Here is a 15837-nt window from a genome sequence, read left to right as displayed (position 1 = left end):
GGTTGCATCCGGAGAGACTGTTGCTACTAGTTACCACCGTTACAATAAATATACAACTACCGTTGTTTCTGAACCTTGGCATTGGTGTTATAATTGGTGCCCTGACTAAGGACAACGAGGAATCGCATGCCCAGTATCCCCGCATGGTCAGGAGCCCGGTTTCTAGCTGTATCACCCTCGTGCCTTCACCGTGACAACACTATACCCTACAGCTGCCCCGGTTCCTGCCTATTAGCATCATCTACACTGCGGAGTGGCCCCTAGGAGCCTGGGGCATTGCATTTGGCGCCACGAACAGGATACAAACTGCGTTGTGCCGACTACCAGTATTCTCAGGGTACACTACAACTTCCCCCAGAGACTTTGCACCTGTCACGCTGCGGCCCAGGAAGGGGTTACGGCCGTATTTCCCAGGTTCCCGCGCGAGCCGCTCACGCTCCGCCCCCGGCCCTTCAGCCATTACCTACGTTGCCGGGGGAAGAAGATTGCTGCTGCACCTACCGGAACTGGCCGGGCCCAGCTTCTGCCCACTCCACCGCAGTCTTCTGCAAGCCTGCTGCTCCTGTTTCCGTCACCTCAGCTCACCGCCAATCACCCCGACCACTCGGCACAGCTCATCCAGGGATCCCGTCCGCTGCGCTGGGAAAGTCAGATAAGTGGAAGTCCCCCATCATGTCCAGCCCGGATGATGATGCCGTCGGCGGGTCAAACAGTCCACTGTCCTCACCCCCTGGTGCACCCGCTCCCCCAGCTGCACCCCCTACATCGGCTAGTGCTTTCCGGAGTGCTGTTTTTCATTGGGCCCAATATCCTACCCAGCTATAAGGGGGAGCCCCACACCTTGGCTGCTTTAAAGGAAAAAAATTCTCGTACTCTTGAACTGGTTTCTCTCTCTCCTACTCAGCAGGTACAACTCCTACTCGGTCAATTGGAAGGTCCTGCTGCTGAGGAGGTCCAGTCATGGCCCGCTACGGAGAAAGCCGGGGTGCAGCAGATTCTTGATCGCCTCAGGAGAGAGTTTGAGGTACAGTCCCCCACAGAAATTCGTCTCCAGTTCTATGATCGTCGCCAGAAACCAGGTGAGACCCTGAGGGACTATGCCCTTTCCCTCCAGTCTGCCTACCGGGCCTTACAACAGGTGGATGTCATTGACCCCTCTGCAGCAGAAAACATAATCACAGACCGTTTCATAGAGGGCATAGACTCTAGGCTCATTCAAAGCCAGCTGCGCATGTTGGCTGCGCAGAACCCTAGTATGTCCTTCCTGGATTTCAAAACCCTGGCTCTGAGAGTAATAGGAACTGACTCCCCCTGCCATAACTGTTCCCCGACCTCGAGTCAGCCAGAGCTGACGAGTGTGATCCCTAGTCCTGTCATCACGCCTTCTATTCCATCTGTTCAAGCTGTCCAGGCCATGCAAGCTCCTCTCACTAACCCCCCCGGCTACTCCTGACCTCCTTACTCAAGTAGTCAGCTCCCTTTGTCAAGCCATCAAAGAACTAAAGGGGACTTCATCCACCTCCTCCTCTCACTCTACTTTCAGTCAGGCCCTGTCTCTAGAGTCACCTCCCAGGCGCCCACGCTCTGACCTATCCATACCCCACAGGGCCACACCTCGAGAGCGGCCCTACTGTGACTACTGTGGGCGACATGGACACTACCAATCCCAGTGCTTTCAGTTAAACGAGCTACCCCTGGGTCCGAGGGCCAACACCCGGGAGGTAGAATCTCAGGCCCGCAGGAGTCACAATGGCTCTCAAAATTCTTATCGCAGTGCCCGCATGTGACTCTATGGATACCCACCATGTGACTCTATGGAACCCACCATATGCATTGGTAACCGGAGGTTAACCCAGAAGGGAATAGTGGTATTACAGTTTTGGGCATGAACGTCATCTGCCATGTATTCTCAGAATTAGTAGCTGCTCTGCATAACTCTGTCTCAAGCTTCTTCCCCCTACAGGCAAGCCATCCAGAAGACTATCAAGGCGCTCACCGCTCAGCAGAGGTTTGTCAATCACCGAGGGGAGATTTGTCGTGTTCGTACCAGAGATGCTCATCCCAATCACTATCCCAGCTAACAGTGAGACCCTTATCTGGTGCAGGGCTCGACAGGGCCTGGACAACGCCGACTATGAGGCTCTGCTGGATTCCATCGAAATTGAGGGTCAACCCCTTGTTATGACTGCCCGAAGCCTAGTGACCATCTCCAACGGTCAGGTTCTAGTATGGCTGGTCAATCTCAGTGCCTCTCCAGTCGACCTACCTAAGTTTACTACGGTTGCCATGCTCCACCAACTCGACCCTGAGGATCTCATATGTGAAGAGACTATTGCCCACCAGAGGTCTATTAGAATGTCAGCAGGAGAGTCCAAACAGTCCCGCACTCCTTGGTGGGATGCCCTCAACATCGGAGATGCCAACACCCCAATCGAGCATATTCAGGGGGTACTCAAGGTTGCCAAGGGCCATCACGAGGCCTTTAGCAAGCATTCACTTGAATTTGGTAAAACTGGTCTGGTCCAACATCGAATTAATACCAAAGATCACCCTCCTATCAAGGAGAAGCACCGGCCTATCCCGCCTGCCAGCTATCAGCAGGTGAAGAAACTGCCCCAGGAAATGAAGGACACCAACGTCATCCAGGAGAGCCAAAGTCTGTGGGCTGCCCCTATCGTCCTCGTCATAAAGAAGGACGGCAACATTAGATTCTGTGTTGACTACCGGAAGCTGAACACCATTATGCACAAGGATGCCTATCCGCTGCCTCGCATAGAGAAAACTATTGCTGCTCTGGGTTCAGCCGCCTACTTCTCAACGTTGGACCTCACCACTGGGTATTGGCAGGTGCCCATGGCCCTGGAAGACTGAGAGAAGACAGCGTTTACTACCCCCATGGGACTCTATGAGTTCACAAGTATGCCGTTTGGGCGCTGCAACGCCCCCGCCACATTTCAGCGGTTAATGGAGAGGTGCCTCGGTCACATCAACTTCCAAAGTGTATTGCTCTACCTGGATGACGTCATTGTCTATTCCCGCACTTATGAGGACCATATTCATCACTTAGCCGAAGTGTTCCAAGTCCTCATTGACCACGGCCTTAAGATCAAACCGTCGAAGTGCCACCTCCTCAAACTGCAGGTGAACTATCTGGGGCATGTCGTAAGTGCAGAGGGGATACAACCTGACCCCGAGAAGATCTCGGCCGTGGAGAGTTGGGGCGTTCCTAAGACGGTGAAAGAGGTGAGAAGCTTCCTTGGATTCGCGGGCTATTATCGCCGCTTCATACCCCACTTCGCCCAGGTGGCTGAACCACTCAACGAGCTACTCCGTGGCTGTCCCATAGAGTGGTCTGAACGTCAAGAGATAGCGTTTCAAACCCTGAAGGCCCTGTTGATCTCGCCTCCCATCCTGGCCTACCATGACTATAGTCAGCCTTTTCATCTTTCAAATTGGAGTTGCTTGCTCTGGTGTTGGCCATTACTGAAAAATTCAAAGATTACCTGTCTATATGGATAACAACCTGCTAGCTCACCTCAATATCGCGCGACTGGGCGCTCTGGAACAGCGTTGGGCCTCTAGGTTGGCCAACTTCAACTTCGAAATCAAGTATCGAAGCGGCAAGGCCAATGTGAATGCTGACCTGCTGTCTCGACTGCCTAGAGGTGAGGAAGCCCCAGAGGATGACGACTGGGAAGATGTAGAGATGCCCCCTTTTTATCAGAGATTCGCCACCCAGAGTACTACCACGGTGGTCAAAGAGAGTGAGACGTCCCCTGACTCGGGCCCCTATCAAGATTTGTCCAGATGGCAGACCATCCAGAATGAATCTAGAGTCTTGGGAGAGATCTTCTCTACTGGGAGAGTCCCCATGAGAATCAAGAGGCCTTATCCAGACGTTAAACTGAGACGTCTCTGGAGACAGCGGAATCGGCTCTTTCTTCATAGGGTCCTACTTCTAAGGAATTAGTTGGACCCCATCTCTGGAGAACGATGACATCAGATCTTGATTCCCCGGTGAGACGCCAAATTGGTGTTAGATGCCTACCATGACCGTTCCGGCCATTTCGGGGTCCATAAGACTGAGGCGACCATCCGTCAACGGTTCTATTGGATCGGGATGCGGGCTGACATTGAGAACTGGTTTGCTGAATGCCCCGCCTGTAACATCTCCAAGGCGGGAGGAAGAGAGGCCCGAGCTCCCTTGCATTCCATTGTGTCCCACCGGCCAAATCAGCTTGTTGCCTTGGACCATGTAAAGTTGGCCCCAACTAGATGTGGATACACATATGCCCTGACCATGGTCGATCACTACTCCAAGTAGGTAGTCGTGGTACCCGTCCGAGACTTGACTGGGAGACCACAGCCATCACTTTCTACAAAGAATATGTGAAACACTACGGCTGTCCTGAGTCCCTGCTCACAGACCGAGGCCTGGCTTTTGAATCTCAACTCTTCCATGAGCTATCCATTTACCACGAGTGCAAGAAGCTTCGTACCACGGCCTATCACCCGCAAGGTAATGGTCTCTGTAAGAAGGTCAACCAGGTCTTCATCAACATGCTAAGAACAGCTTCGGTGGCAAAGCGGGTTGAATGGCCTCACCTGTTGGATGAGCTGGTGGAAATCTATAACAACACCACCTATTGCTCAACAGGCTACTCTCCTTTCTATCTCATGTTTGGACGCCAAGGTCAAATCCCTCAAGACCGCGTGCTTGGAGTTCAAGTAACTGACACTGTCAACCCTCTGTCTGATACCGACTGGGTCCAAGAGCATCAGAGGAGGATTCAAGACGCCTGAGAGATTGTCAACCAGAAGATGGGAGAGGCCCACCAGCGCCAGGAAGATGCTTATAATCAGGGGACGCATGCCACACCACTAAGAGTGGGGGATAGAGTCTGGCTCAAAAAGTATCACCGCACCCACAAGTTGGAAAGTCTATGGGAGCCTGAACCCTATATCATTTCCGCTATTCCCTATCCAGAGACTGACGTGTATGAAGTCAAAAAGCCAGGTCTGGCCCCTCAAACTGTACACCGGAATAGGATAAAGCGCTGTGTGAGGGAGGATCTGCAAGACCTCACAGCATCCTGTCCAGCACCTGTACAGGCACCTCCGCCAGTCCCAGAGGCTCCATCTAAACCGGCCTCTCTTGAGGATATGTTCCGAACTGAGCCATTACTCATGGCCATTGGCTATCAGGGAGTTCCTATGAACACTCCAGTCATTCCGCCTCCTGCGGCTTCTCCTCCTCAACCAGCTGCTGTCAATGACCCCCAGTCTGTTCCAGAGCAAGCTGCTAATGGAGCCAACCTCATGCTGAGACAGTCTGAGCGCTCAACTCGGGGAACACTACCAATTCGCTACAGAGACCAAAGTCCTTAAACTGTTCCTGTTTTGTGTGTTATTCTTATGCAACGTTCAAGGTTCTCACCTGGTCCTCCTGACCAAGAACTTTGTCTATTACCCAGCTATGTGCTGATGGACACTCAAATTATTGTATTGTTGTCTAGTGCCTGTCCCAGAGCCTTTACATGGACGATGGGTTATATTGCCTAAAAGAGACTCTACCAAACAGAGACACTTGCCCAATTCTTCCTAAAGCACTTCCATGATTATGTGATTGTCAGAAGTTCCTTATTGCACTCTATTACTGCACTACAGTAGTCAAAAAGGTTATTTTTCGTAACAGAGTCATATGTATATTTTCTTCCTCTGAGTAAGCAGAAAAGTCATTTAGATAGTTTCACAGTAAAGTGTGTCTTTTGAAAAAGTATTTCTTCTTACAGTGTATATTTTCATGTCAGAGTCAGACAGTTTCCTCCTCCTCTGAGTAAGAAGTCAGTATGTATCTATAGCCTCAGAGACAGTCTATTTTCTAAAGAGTGTATTTCCTCAAGGGTATTCTATTTTTCCTCACATGTTGTATTATTGTGTTATCCACTGGAAAGATTAGTTGAGCCAGTGTTCTTCAAGACCTCATAGTGTTTGTTGTCCTCTATGTTTCCCTTCCTTGTGTCTCCATTGTTTGTCTATCCCTGTTTTGTCCCAACACACAGTAGTTGCTGCACATAGTCCCACTCCACACTTACACTTGTCCATACATATTGCACCTTGGATACCTTTTCGTGTGCAAGGCCTCCTGAGCAATTGAGTTGTATTACTGTTTGGTGTGTACGGAAGCTTCCAAATGTATGCTTGCTTTTGTTATTTTATTCTTTCTCTTCCAGGTGTCCAAGTCACTTCACACAGACACCCAAGGCAGTACACAGGTCTTCACGTTCTTTTTCCAGTAGGGTAACGTATTTCATTGGCGTCACGGCCGCGGTGGCGTCCGGTGCCCCGGGCCGCCGCCGCAACCTCCCTCTGCCCCATGCAGCCGCCGGGGACCATGTGCAGGGACCCGGCGCTGCTACTTGTTCGGCCCCGGGGGGCGCCTTACCTCGCCCTGCTCCTATCTCCGTCTGTCCCGGCCGGCGCGCACGTGCCGGCTGTCTCAGATTTTAAAGGGCCAGTCCGCCCTTAATTGGATGTTTGCACTAATCACTCCCTATAAATCCCAGCATGCCCTGTCCCTCATGTTGGAGCCTCTACATGCTTCCCATAGCGTTTGGCCCAGCTCCCTGTTTTTCCTGACCTCAGTCCTTGTTCCTGTCCACTGACCTGGTCCCTAGTCCCTGTCAGCTGCCTTCCCATTGTTCCTGAGTACTGTCTGCCACCTGCGGTTACGCCTACAGACCTCTGCCTGCACTATCTTCTGCCTACTGCTCCTGCCACGCCTCGTCTGCCGTCACTAGCAACAAAGCCAGGGGTAGCGACCTGGGGGCCGTCTGCCGCAGCATGCCTATCCCGCCTTGCGGCGGGCTATGGTGAGAACCAGCGGCCCCTTAGACTCCGCTCCCTGGTGAGGTTAGTGCCATCACTGGTGACGGTCCAGTGGATCCACTACTCCAGGCGTTACAGTAGGCTCCAACCATGGATCCCGGCGAGGTGCTTGATATCCGTGATGTAGCCAGAGTGGTCGACCAACAGGCTCAACAAATCCAGCAACAGTCGCAGCACATCCAGCAACTGACTGCCGCCTTACAGCAGCATACTACAGCCCAGAGCTCATCACCTCCTGCAGCCTCTTCGAGACTTCGACTGGCTCTCCTGAGTAAATACGGAGGCGATCCCAAGTTGTGCAGAGGATTCCTGACTCAATGCACCATGCATATTGAACTCTTAAATAGTCAGTTTCCCACCGAGCGCTCTAAAGTGGCTTTCATCATCAACCTATTGGAGGGTAGAGCTCTGGCTTGGGCCACGCCGCTGTGGGACCGAGATGACCCTGTTGCTGCCAATCTCCGAACCTTCCTGGACGACTTTCGCTCCGTCTTTGAGGAACCTGCCCGTGCATCTTCGGCTGAGACTGCTCTCCTCAATCTCTCTCAAGGGAGTTCCTCTGTTGGCGACTACGCCATCCAGTTCCACACCCTGGCTGCAGAATTAGACTGGAATGAGGCCACTCTAATAGCCACCTTCAAGAAGGGCCTGTCCAGTCGGGTGAAAGACGTGCTCTCCGCCCAAGACCTTCCTACCTCCTTGAATGATCTCATTCTACTGACTACCAGAGTCGACAACCGGTTTTCCGAGAGAGAGGAGGAGGTCCGGCAAGAACAGCGACTAAGTTTGCCCCGTCACCATCACCAGCTGGCACCGGTTTTCCAGAATCCAGTCACGCCAGTACCCCAGTCAACTCCTGAAGTTCCCATGCAGGTAGAACGAGCTCACCTGACCTCAGATGAGAGAGCTCATCGACTGGAGCTGAATTTCTGCCTCTATTGCGGTGGCTCTGATCACTTCCGGCAGAGATGTCCCCAACGTCCTCAGCGTCTGGGAAACGCTCGCACGTAGGCCCAGTGGGAGAGGCCTCCCTAGGTGTGAATGCCACCTCTCCGAGATTATCTATGCCAGTTCCCCTCCAGACACCCTCAGGACAAACTCACCAGACTACTGCCTTCATCGACTCTGGGTCTGCAGGCAGTTTCATTGCAGCTACATTGGTCCAAAGATGGCAGCTACCCGTGACCGAGACTCTTACCGAAGCTGTGCACTACCAGACTGCACCTCTAGTCCTCCAGGTGGGCGCTTTACATTAGGAGAAGATCTCCTTCTACGTCTTGCGCCATTCCTCTTCCGACATCCTGCTGGGTCTCCCTTGGCTGCAATTACATACCCCTAAGCTAGACTGGAGAACCGGGGAGATTCTCAGTTGGGGCCTGGACTGTCCAAACCGGTGTCTAAAGTCTCCTCAGCCCAAGTGCTCTATGACGTCACCTGACTCCGTCAAGCCTCTACCCGGCCTACCGGCAGAATACCAAGACTTGGCTGACGTCTTTTCTGCCAAAGAGGCGGACTCTCTACCCCCTCACCGGACGTACGATTGTCCCATAGACCTCCTTCCTGGAACTTCTCCTCCACAAGGTCGGGTGTACCCTCTCTCCGTACCCGAGAGGGAGGTATGCAGTGTCCCAGAACAGGCCCTCTTGTCTGCTGTTTTATCCTCACACTTTTATTATAACCAGTTCTGTTCTGGAAATCTATGGTTCACTGCAAACTGCGTGTATTGTGTCACCCTTCTCAGTATTCAGGTCTGCTATTCCATTCATTTCTTGTATGTATTTTCAGGTATCAGTGCCTAAGGGTATTATGTTGCCCCCCCAGTGTTCAAGTATGGTACTTCTCATGTATATTTCTCTGTATGTGCCTAATGGTGTGATGATGCAATGGCTGGATATCACGTGACTGCCCCTGCTTCCATGGTAACTCCAATGGTCATTGAGCTTTGGCTGGGGTTACCATGTGACTTCCTGTTCTGCCTCAGTCTTGTCTTGTCCTCCACCTTCAGGGAGACAAGTGTGTCCCTCCTCTCTCCCAGCTAAGAGAAAGGCCTGCGTGTGCTCTGCTGCTCCAGTCCACTGGCTGTGTTCCTGTCTCAAGTCTCAAGATTCTCATCTGGGTGTCGATTCTTCAGTCATTCCTCTCATCATCTTCTCTAATCATCAACAGCAAGTATTTCATTCAAGTCTCATTCCACCCAGCATCTCAACTTCAGTATCACTACTACTCCCATCATTCAGCACGCTACTCTCACAGCCTATTGCAGCATCACCCATTACTCTGCTTTATTCAAGATTGCCTTATACCCGGTTGCATCCGGAGAGACTGTTGCTACTAGTTACCACCGTTACAATAAATATACAACTACCGTTGTTTCTGAACCTTGGCATTGGTGTGTTCATTGGTGCCCTGACTAAGGACAACGAGGAATCGCATGCCCAGTATTCCCGCATGGTCAGGAGCCCAGTTTCCAGCTGTATCACCCTCGTGCCTTCACCGTGACAACACTATACCCTACAGCTGCCCCGGTTCCTGCCTGTTAGCACCATCTACACTGCGGAGTGGCCCCTAGGGGCCTGGGGCATCGCAAATCCATCACATTTCTATCATATCTCCATCACATCTCTATTATACATCCATCCCATCTACATCACATCTCCACAATAAATCCATCACATTTCTATCATATCTCCATCACATCTCTATCATACATCCATCCCATCTCCATCACATCTCCACAATAAATCCATCACATTTCTATCATATCTCCATCACATCACAGTGAGAAGCTGTGAAGTAAATGTATATTTAGGTATCTCCAAAGGTTTTCCATACTGCAGTACCCGGCTCACACAGCCAGCAATGTATTATCTGAATTGCACATTAATTCAGAAGACTGTTATATCCTGTACTGTACCTTTAAGAAGTTACAGTAAAAGTTCCAACTGGTTAAGTAATTGCCGGACTCCTGTAGTTCCTCTTACTAAACCTTTATCTACATCTCCATCCATCTCCATCTATCTATCTATCTATCTATCTATCTATCTATCTATCTATCTCCCATCTATCTATCTCCTATCTATCTATCTATCTCCTACCTATCTATCTATCTATCTATCTATCTATTTGTCTATCTATCTTCTATCTATCATTTATCTTTCTATCTATCCCAATTATCCCATCTCCATCCCATCTCTATAATATCTACATCACATCTATTACATCTATACCATCTTCATCCCCATCCCATCTCCATCATATCTATCATATCTCCATCCCATCTCTATCATATCTCCATCCCATCTCTATCATATCTATCTTATCTCTATCCCATCTCCATCACATTTATCATATCTCCATCCCATCTCTATCATATCTATCACATCTCCATCCCATCTCCATCCCATCTCTATCATATCTATCATATCTCTATCCCATCTCCATCCCATCTCTATCATATCTCCATCCCATCTCCATCACATTTATCATATATCCATCCCATCTCTATCATATCTATCATATCTCCATCTCATCTCCATCACATCTATTATATTTCCATCATATTTCCATCCCATCTATTATATTTCCATCATATTTCCATCACCTCTCCATCCCCATCCCATCTATCCCATCTCCATCCCATCTCTGTCATATCTATCATATCTCCATCACATCTCCATTCCATCTCCATCACATCTCTATCTCATCTCTATAATATCTCTATCATATCTCCATCCCACCTCCATCACATTTCTATCATATCTCCATCACATCTCTATCATACATCCATCCCATCTCCATCACATCTCCACAATAAATCCATCACATTTCTATCATATCTCCATCACATCACAGTGAGAAGCTGTGAAGTAAATGTATATTTAGGTATCTCCAAAGGTTTTCCATACTGCAGTACCCGGCTCACACAGCCAGCAATGTATTATCTGAATTGCACATTAATTCAGAAGACTGTTATATCCTGTACTGTACCTTTAAGAAGTTACAGTAAAAGTTCCAACTGGTTAAGTAATTGCCGGACTCCTGTGGCTCCTCTTACTAAACCTTTATCTACATCTCCATCCATCTACATCTCCATCCATCTACATCTATCTATCTATCTATCTATCTATCTATCTATCTATCTATCTATCTATCTATCTCCTATCTATCTCTCTCTATCTATGTCCTATCTATCTATCTATCTATCTATCTATCTATCTATCTATCTATCTCCTATCTATCTATCTATCTATCTATCTATCTATCTCCTATCTATCTATCTCCTATCTATCTATCTCCTATCTATCTATCTATCTATCTATCTATCTATCTATCTATCATCTATCTATCTCCTATCTATCTATCTCTCCTATCCATCTACATCTCTATCTATCCTATCTATCTATCTATCTATCCATCTCCATCTATCTATCTATCTATCTATCTATCTATCTATCTATTATCTATCTATCTATCTATCTATCTATCTATCTATCTATCTATTTCCCTATCTATCTCCTATCTATCTATCTATCTATCTATCTATCTATCTCCTATCTATCTATCTATCTATCTATCTATCTATCTATCTCCTATCTATCTATCTATCTATCTATCTATCTATCTCCTATCTATCTATCTATCTATCTATCTATCTATCTATCTCCTATCTATCTATCTATCTATCTATCTATCTATCTATCTATCTATCTATCTATCTATCTCCTATCTACCTATCTATCTATCTCCTATCTATCTATCTATCTCCTATCTATCTATCTATCTATCTATCTATCTCCTATCTATCTATCTATCTATCTATCTCCTATCTATCTATCTATCTATCTATCTATCTATCTCCTATCTACCTATCTATCTATCTCCTATCTATCTATCTCCTATCTATCTATCTCCTATCTATCTATCTATCTATCTATCTATCTCCTATCTATCTATCTATCTATCTATCTATCTATCTATCTATTTCCCTATCTATCTATCTATCTATCTATCTATCTATCTATCTATCTATCTATTATCTATCTATCTATCTATCTATCTCCTATCTATCTATCTATCTCCTATCTATCTATCTCCTATCTATCTCCTATCTATCTATCTCCTATCTATCTATCTATCTATCTATCTATCTATCTCCTATCTATCTATCTATCTATCTATCTATCTATCTATCTATCTATCTCCTATCTATCTATCTATCTATCTATCTATCTCCTATCTATCTATCTCCTATCTATCTATCTCCTATCTATCTATCTCCTATCTATCTCCTATCTATCTCCTATCTATCTATCTCCTATCTATCTCCTATCTATCTCCTATCTATCTATCTATCTATCTATCTATCTATCTATCTATCTATCTCCTATCTATCTATCTCCTATCTATCTATCTCCTATCTATCTATCTATCTATCTATCTATCTATCTATCTATCTATCTCTCTATCTTGCTCCTATCTATCTATCTATCTATCTATCTATCTATCTATCTATCTATCTATCTCCTATCTATCTCCTATCTATCTATCTATCTATCTATCTATCTATCTATCTATATGATAATGGTTCTGTGAGAGAACTGAAACGTTGCCTCCTGTGTTTTTGCACATTTTTGTAATAAATCACCACCTTTTTGGACCTTATGCTGAAGTGCTTTGGATTTTAGTGTGATACTTGGGGATCCCCCCTGCCAAGGGATTTGCATCCAACTGCACCCGCTACACCTGTGAAGTGCGGCTCCTTTCTCCTCTGTATCTTTTTATCTATCTATCTATCTCCTATCTATCTATCTCCTATCTCCTATCTATCTCCTATCTATCCATCCACCCTTGCCGTTATCTATATCTCCATCCATGCCTGAATCTCTCCTTCCCTTTATCCATTCATCCTTCCATCTATTTGTTGCCCTTCCTGTGCCGCCCCCTCCCCCCACCTATCCATATACCCATGTAACTATCCTCCTTACTGATCATCCGTCCATCCGCCAACCCTTCCGTCCTTCCGTCCACCTTACCGCCCACCATGTGGAGGGTGAGGATGAAGCACACCGTCAGGCAGTAGGACATTGTGATAATGAGGTTCTTGCTGAGGCTCCGGCTCTCGCAATGAGCTGTCACCACATCCTCCCCTCAGTCCTGGTCCTCCGAGCAGATGTGGATGGATAAAAATAACCCGGACCTGGGTGTGACACCTGAAGCACAACTGAACAAAAAACACTCTAAGTGACTGAAAATCATCCTAATATAGAGAGAAAGAAGCGTAACTGAGGCCGCACAGTACATCGCTGTATACTCAGGGCCGTATTTGCCACTAGGCACCAGTGGTCCAGTGCCTAGAGCGGCGCCCTGCGGGGGGCGGCACCCGCAGGGAACACTTTTTTTATTATAAAAAAAAAAAAAATAAAATAGGTAGGCACCGGCCCACGGGTGCCTGGTCCGCGCCGGGAGGGGGGGGGGGGTGAAGGGGCGGCCGGGAGCAGGATGGGCAGGCAGGCTGGTTCCCTCCCCCCATGCAGCGCCGAGGTCCGGGGTGCGAGGCAGGGGGTGAGCTTCCGGCACACACAGTCTGACAGAGGCCGGAAGCTCACAGCTGCAGCCCCGTGGTCCCGGATCTTCTCTCCTGCTCGGCAGCGCTCACGTGATGTGACGTCATCGCCGAGCAGGAGAGAAGATCCGGGACCGCGGGGCTGCAGCTGTGCTTCCGGCCTCTGTCAGACTGTGTGTGCCGGAAGCTCAACACCTGCCCCGCACCCCGGACCTCGGCGCTGCATGGGGGGAGGGAACCAGCCTACCTGCCCATCCTGCTCCTGGCCGCTCCGTCTCCCCCCCAGTCTCTCCCCTTTGCCCCACAGCGTATGCCCGCCCCCCGGCCCCCCTGCATCCTCAGCTGCTCCCCTGCTGGGGGGCAGTCTCTCCCCCTACCCTTAGCCTCTCCCCTGCCCCCCAGCGTCTCCCCTGCCCCCCCAGCCTCTCCACCTAACCCTCAGCCTCTCCCCCTGGTCCCCAGCCTCTCCCCTGGTCCCCAGCCTCTCCCCTTAACCCCAGCCTCTCCCCCTGACCCCAGCCTCTCCCCCTGACCCCCAGCCTCTCCCCCTAACCCTCAGCCTCTCCCCTGCCCCCCAGCCTCTCCCCTGTCCCCCAGCCTCTCCCCTTAACCCCCAGCCTCTCCCCCTGACCCCCAGCCTCTCCCCCTGGTCCCCAGCCTCTCCCCCTAACCCTCAGCCTCTCCCCTGCCCCCCAGCCTCTCCCCTGTCCCCCAGCCTCTCCCCTTAACCCCCAGCCTCTCCCCCTGGTCCCCAGCCTCTCCCCTGTCCCCCAGCATCTCCCCTGCCCCCCCAGCCTCTCCCCCTACCCCTCAGCCTCTCTGCCTACCCTCAGCCTCTCGCCTGCCCCACAGCCTCTCCCCTGCCCCCCCAGCCTCAGCCTCTCCCCTGCCCCCCCCAGCCTCTCCCCTGCCCCCCCAGCAACTCCCCTGACCCCAGCCTCTCCCCTGCCCCCCCCTAACCTCTCCCCCTGACCCCCAGCCTCTCCCCCTGGTCCCCAGCCTCTCCCCCTGACCCCAGCCTCTCCCCCTGACCCCCAGCCTCTCCTCCTGGTCCCCAGCCTCTCCCCCTGGCCCCCAGCCTCTCCCCCTAACCCTCAGCCTCTCCCCTGTCCCCCAGCCTCTCCCCCTAACCCCCAGCCTCTCCCCCTGGTCCCCAGCCTCTCCCCCTAACCCTCAGCCTCTCTGCCTACCCTCAGCCTCTCCCCTGCCCCACAGCCTCTCCCCTGCCCCCACAGCCTCTCCCCTGCCCCCCAGCCTCAGCTTCTTCCCTGCCCCCAGCCTCAGCCTCTTCCCTGCCCCCCCAGCCTCTCCCCTGCCTCCCCACCTCTCCCCTGACCCCCCCAGCAACTCCCCTGACCCCAGCCTCTCCCCTGACCCCCCCCCCCCAACCGCTCCTCCTAACCCTCAGCCTCTCCCCTGCCCCCCAGCCTCTCCCCCCTGCATTCTCAGCCTCTCCCCTGCCCCCCCCCAGCCTCTCCCCTGCCCCCCTAGCCTCTCCCCTGCCCCCCCCAGCCTCTTCCCCTAAACCTCATCCTCTCCCCTGCCCCCCAGCGTCTCCCCTGACCCCAGCCTCTCCCCTGCCCCCCCCCTGCCCCCAGCCTCTCCCCCCTGCATTCTCAGCTGCTCCCCTGCCTCCCAGCCCCTCCCCCTGACCCTCAGCCTCTCCCCTGCCCCCCAGCCTCTCCCCTGTCCCCCAGCCTCTCCCCTTAACCCCCAGCCTCTCCCCCTGGTCCCCAGCCTCTCCCCTGTCCCCCAGCATCTCCCCTGCCCCCCCAGCCTCTCCCCTGCCCCCCAGCCTCTCCCCCCTGCATTCTCAGCCTCTCCCCTGCCCCCCCCAGCCTCTCCCCTGCCCCCCATCCTCTCCCCTGCCCCCCTAGCCTCTCCCCTGCCCCCCCAGCCTCTTCCCCTAAACCTCATCCTCTCCCCTGCCTCCCAGCCCCTCCCCCTGACCCTCAGCCTCTCCCCTGTCCCCCAGCCTCTCCCCTTAACCCCCAGCCTCTCCCCCTGGTCCCCAGCCTCTCCCCTGTCCCCCAGCATCTCCCCTGCCCCCCCAGCCTCTCCCCCTACCCCTCAGCCTCTCTGCCTACCCTCAGCCTCTCCCCTGCCCCACAGCCTCTCCCCTGCCCCCCCAGCCTCAGCCTCTCCCCTGCCTCCCCCCCAGCCTCTCCCCTGCCCCCCCAGCAACTCCCCTGACCCCAGCCTCTCCCCTGCCCCCCCTAACCTCTCCCCCTGGTCCCCAGCCTCTCCCCTTAACCCCAGCCTCTCCCCTGACCCCAGCCTCTCCCCCTGACCCCCAGCCTCTCCTCCTGGTCCCCAGCCTCTCCCCCTGGCCCCCAGCCTCTCCCCCTAACCCTCAGCCTCTCCCCTGTCCCCCAGCCTCTCCCCCT

The 15837-nt window shown here is 51.6% G+C and overlaps 1 protein-coding gene across 2 annotated transcripts in view; it reads right to left on the bottom strand.

Moving 5' to 3' along the window:
• The window catches only part of LOC138767807 (uncharacterized), a 66672-nt gene extending 53643 nt beyond the window's left edge, over positions 1-13029 (bottom strand). The window contains exon 1 of one of the 2 annotated variants that reach the window (XM_069945584.1): positions 12873-13029. In XM_069945584.1, the coding sequence (XP_069801685.1) occupies positions 12873-12972 (100 nt within the window). In that variant the 5' untranslated portion in view covers positions 12973-13029. The remainder of the gene's footprint in view (positions 1-12872) is intronic. The other variant, XM_069945585.1, reaches the window with a different exon arrangement.
• Between the last annotated feature and the right edge of the window lie 2808 nt (positions 13030-15837).

This window comes from Dendropsophus ebraccatus, chromosome 11 (genome assembly GCF_027789765.1).
Source record: "Dendropsophus ebraccatus isolate aDenEbr1 chromosome 11, aDenEbr1.pat, whole genome shotgun sequence".
Classification (NCBI taxonomy): domain Eukaryota; kingdom Metazoa; phylum Chordata; class Amphibia; order Anura; family Hylidae; genus Dendropsophus; species Dendropsophus ebraccatus.
Note: the sequence above shows the minus strand (reverse complement) of the source record. Positions and strands in the feature narration are given on the sequence as shown.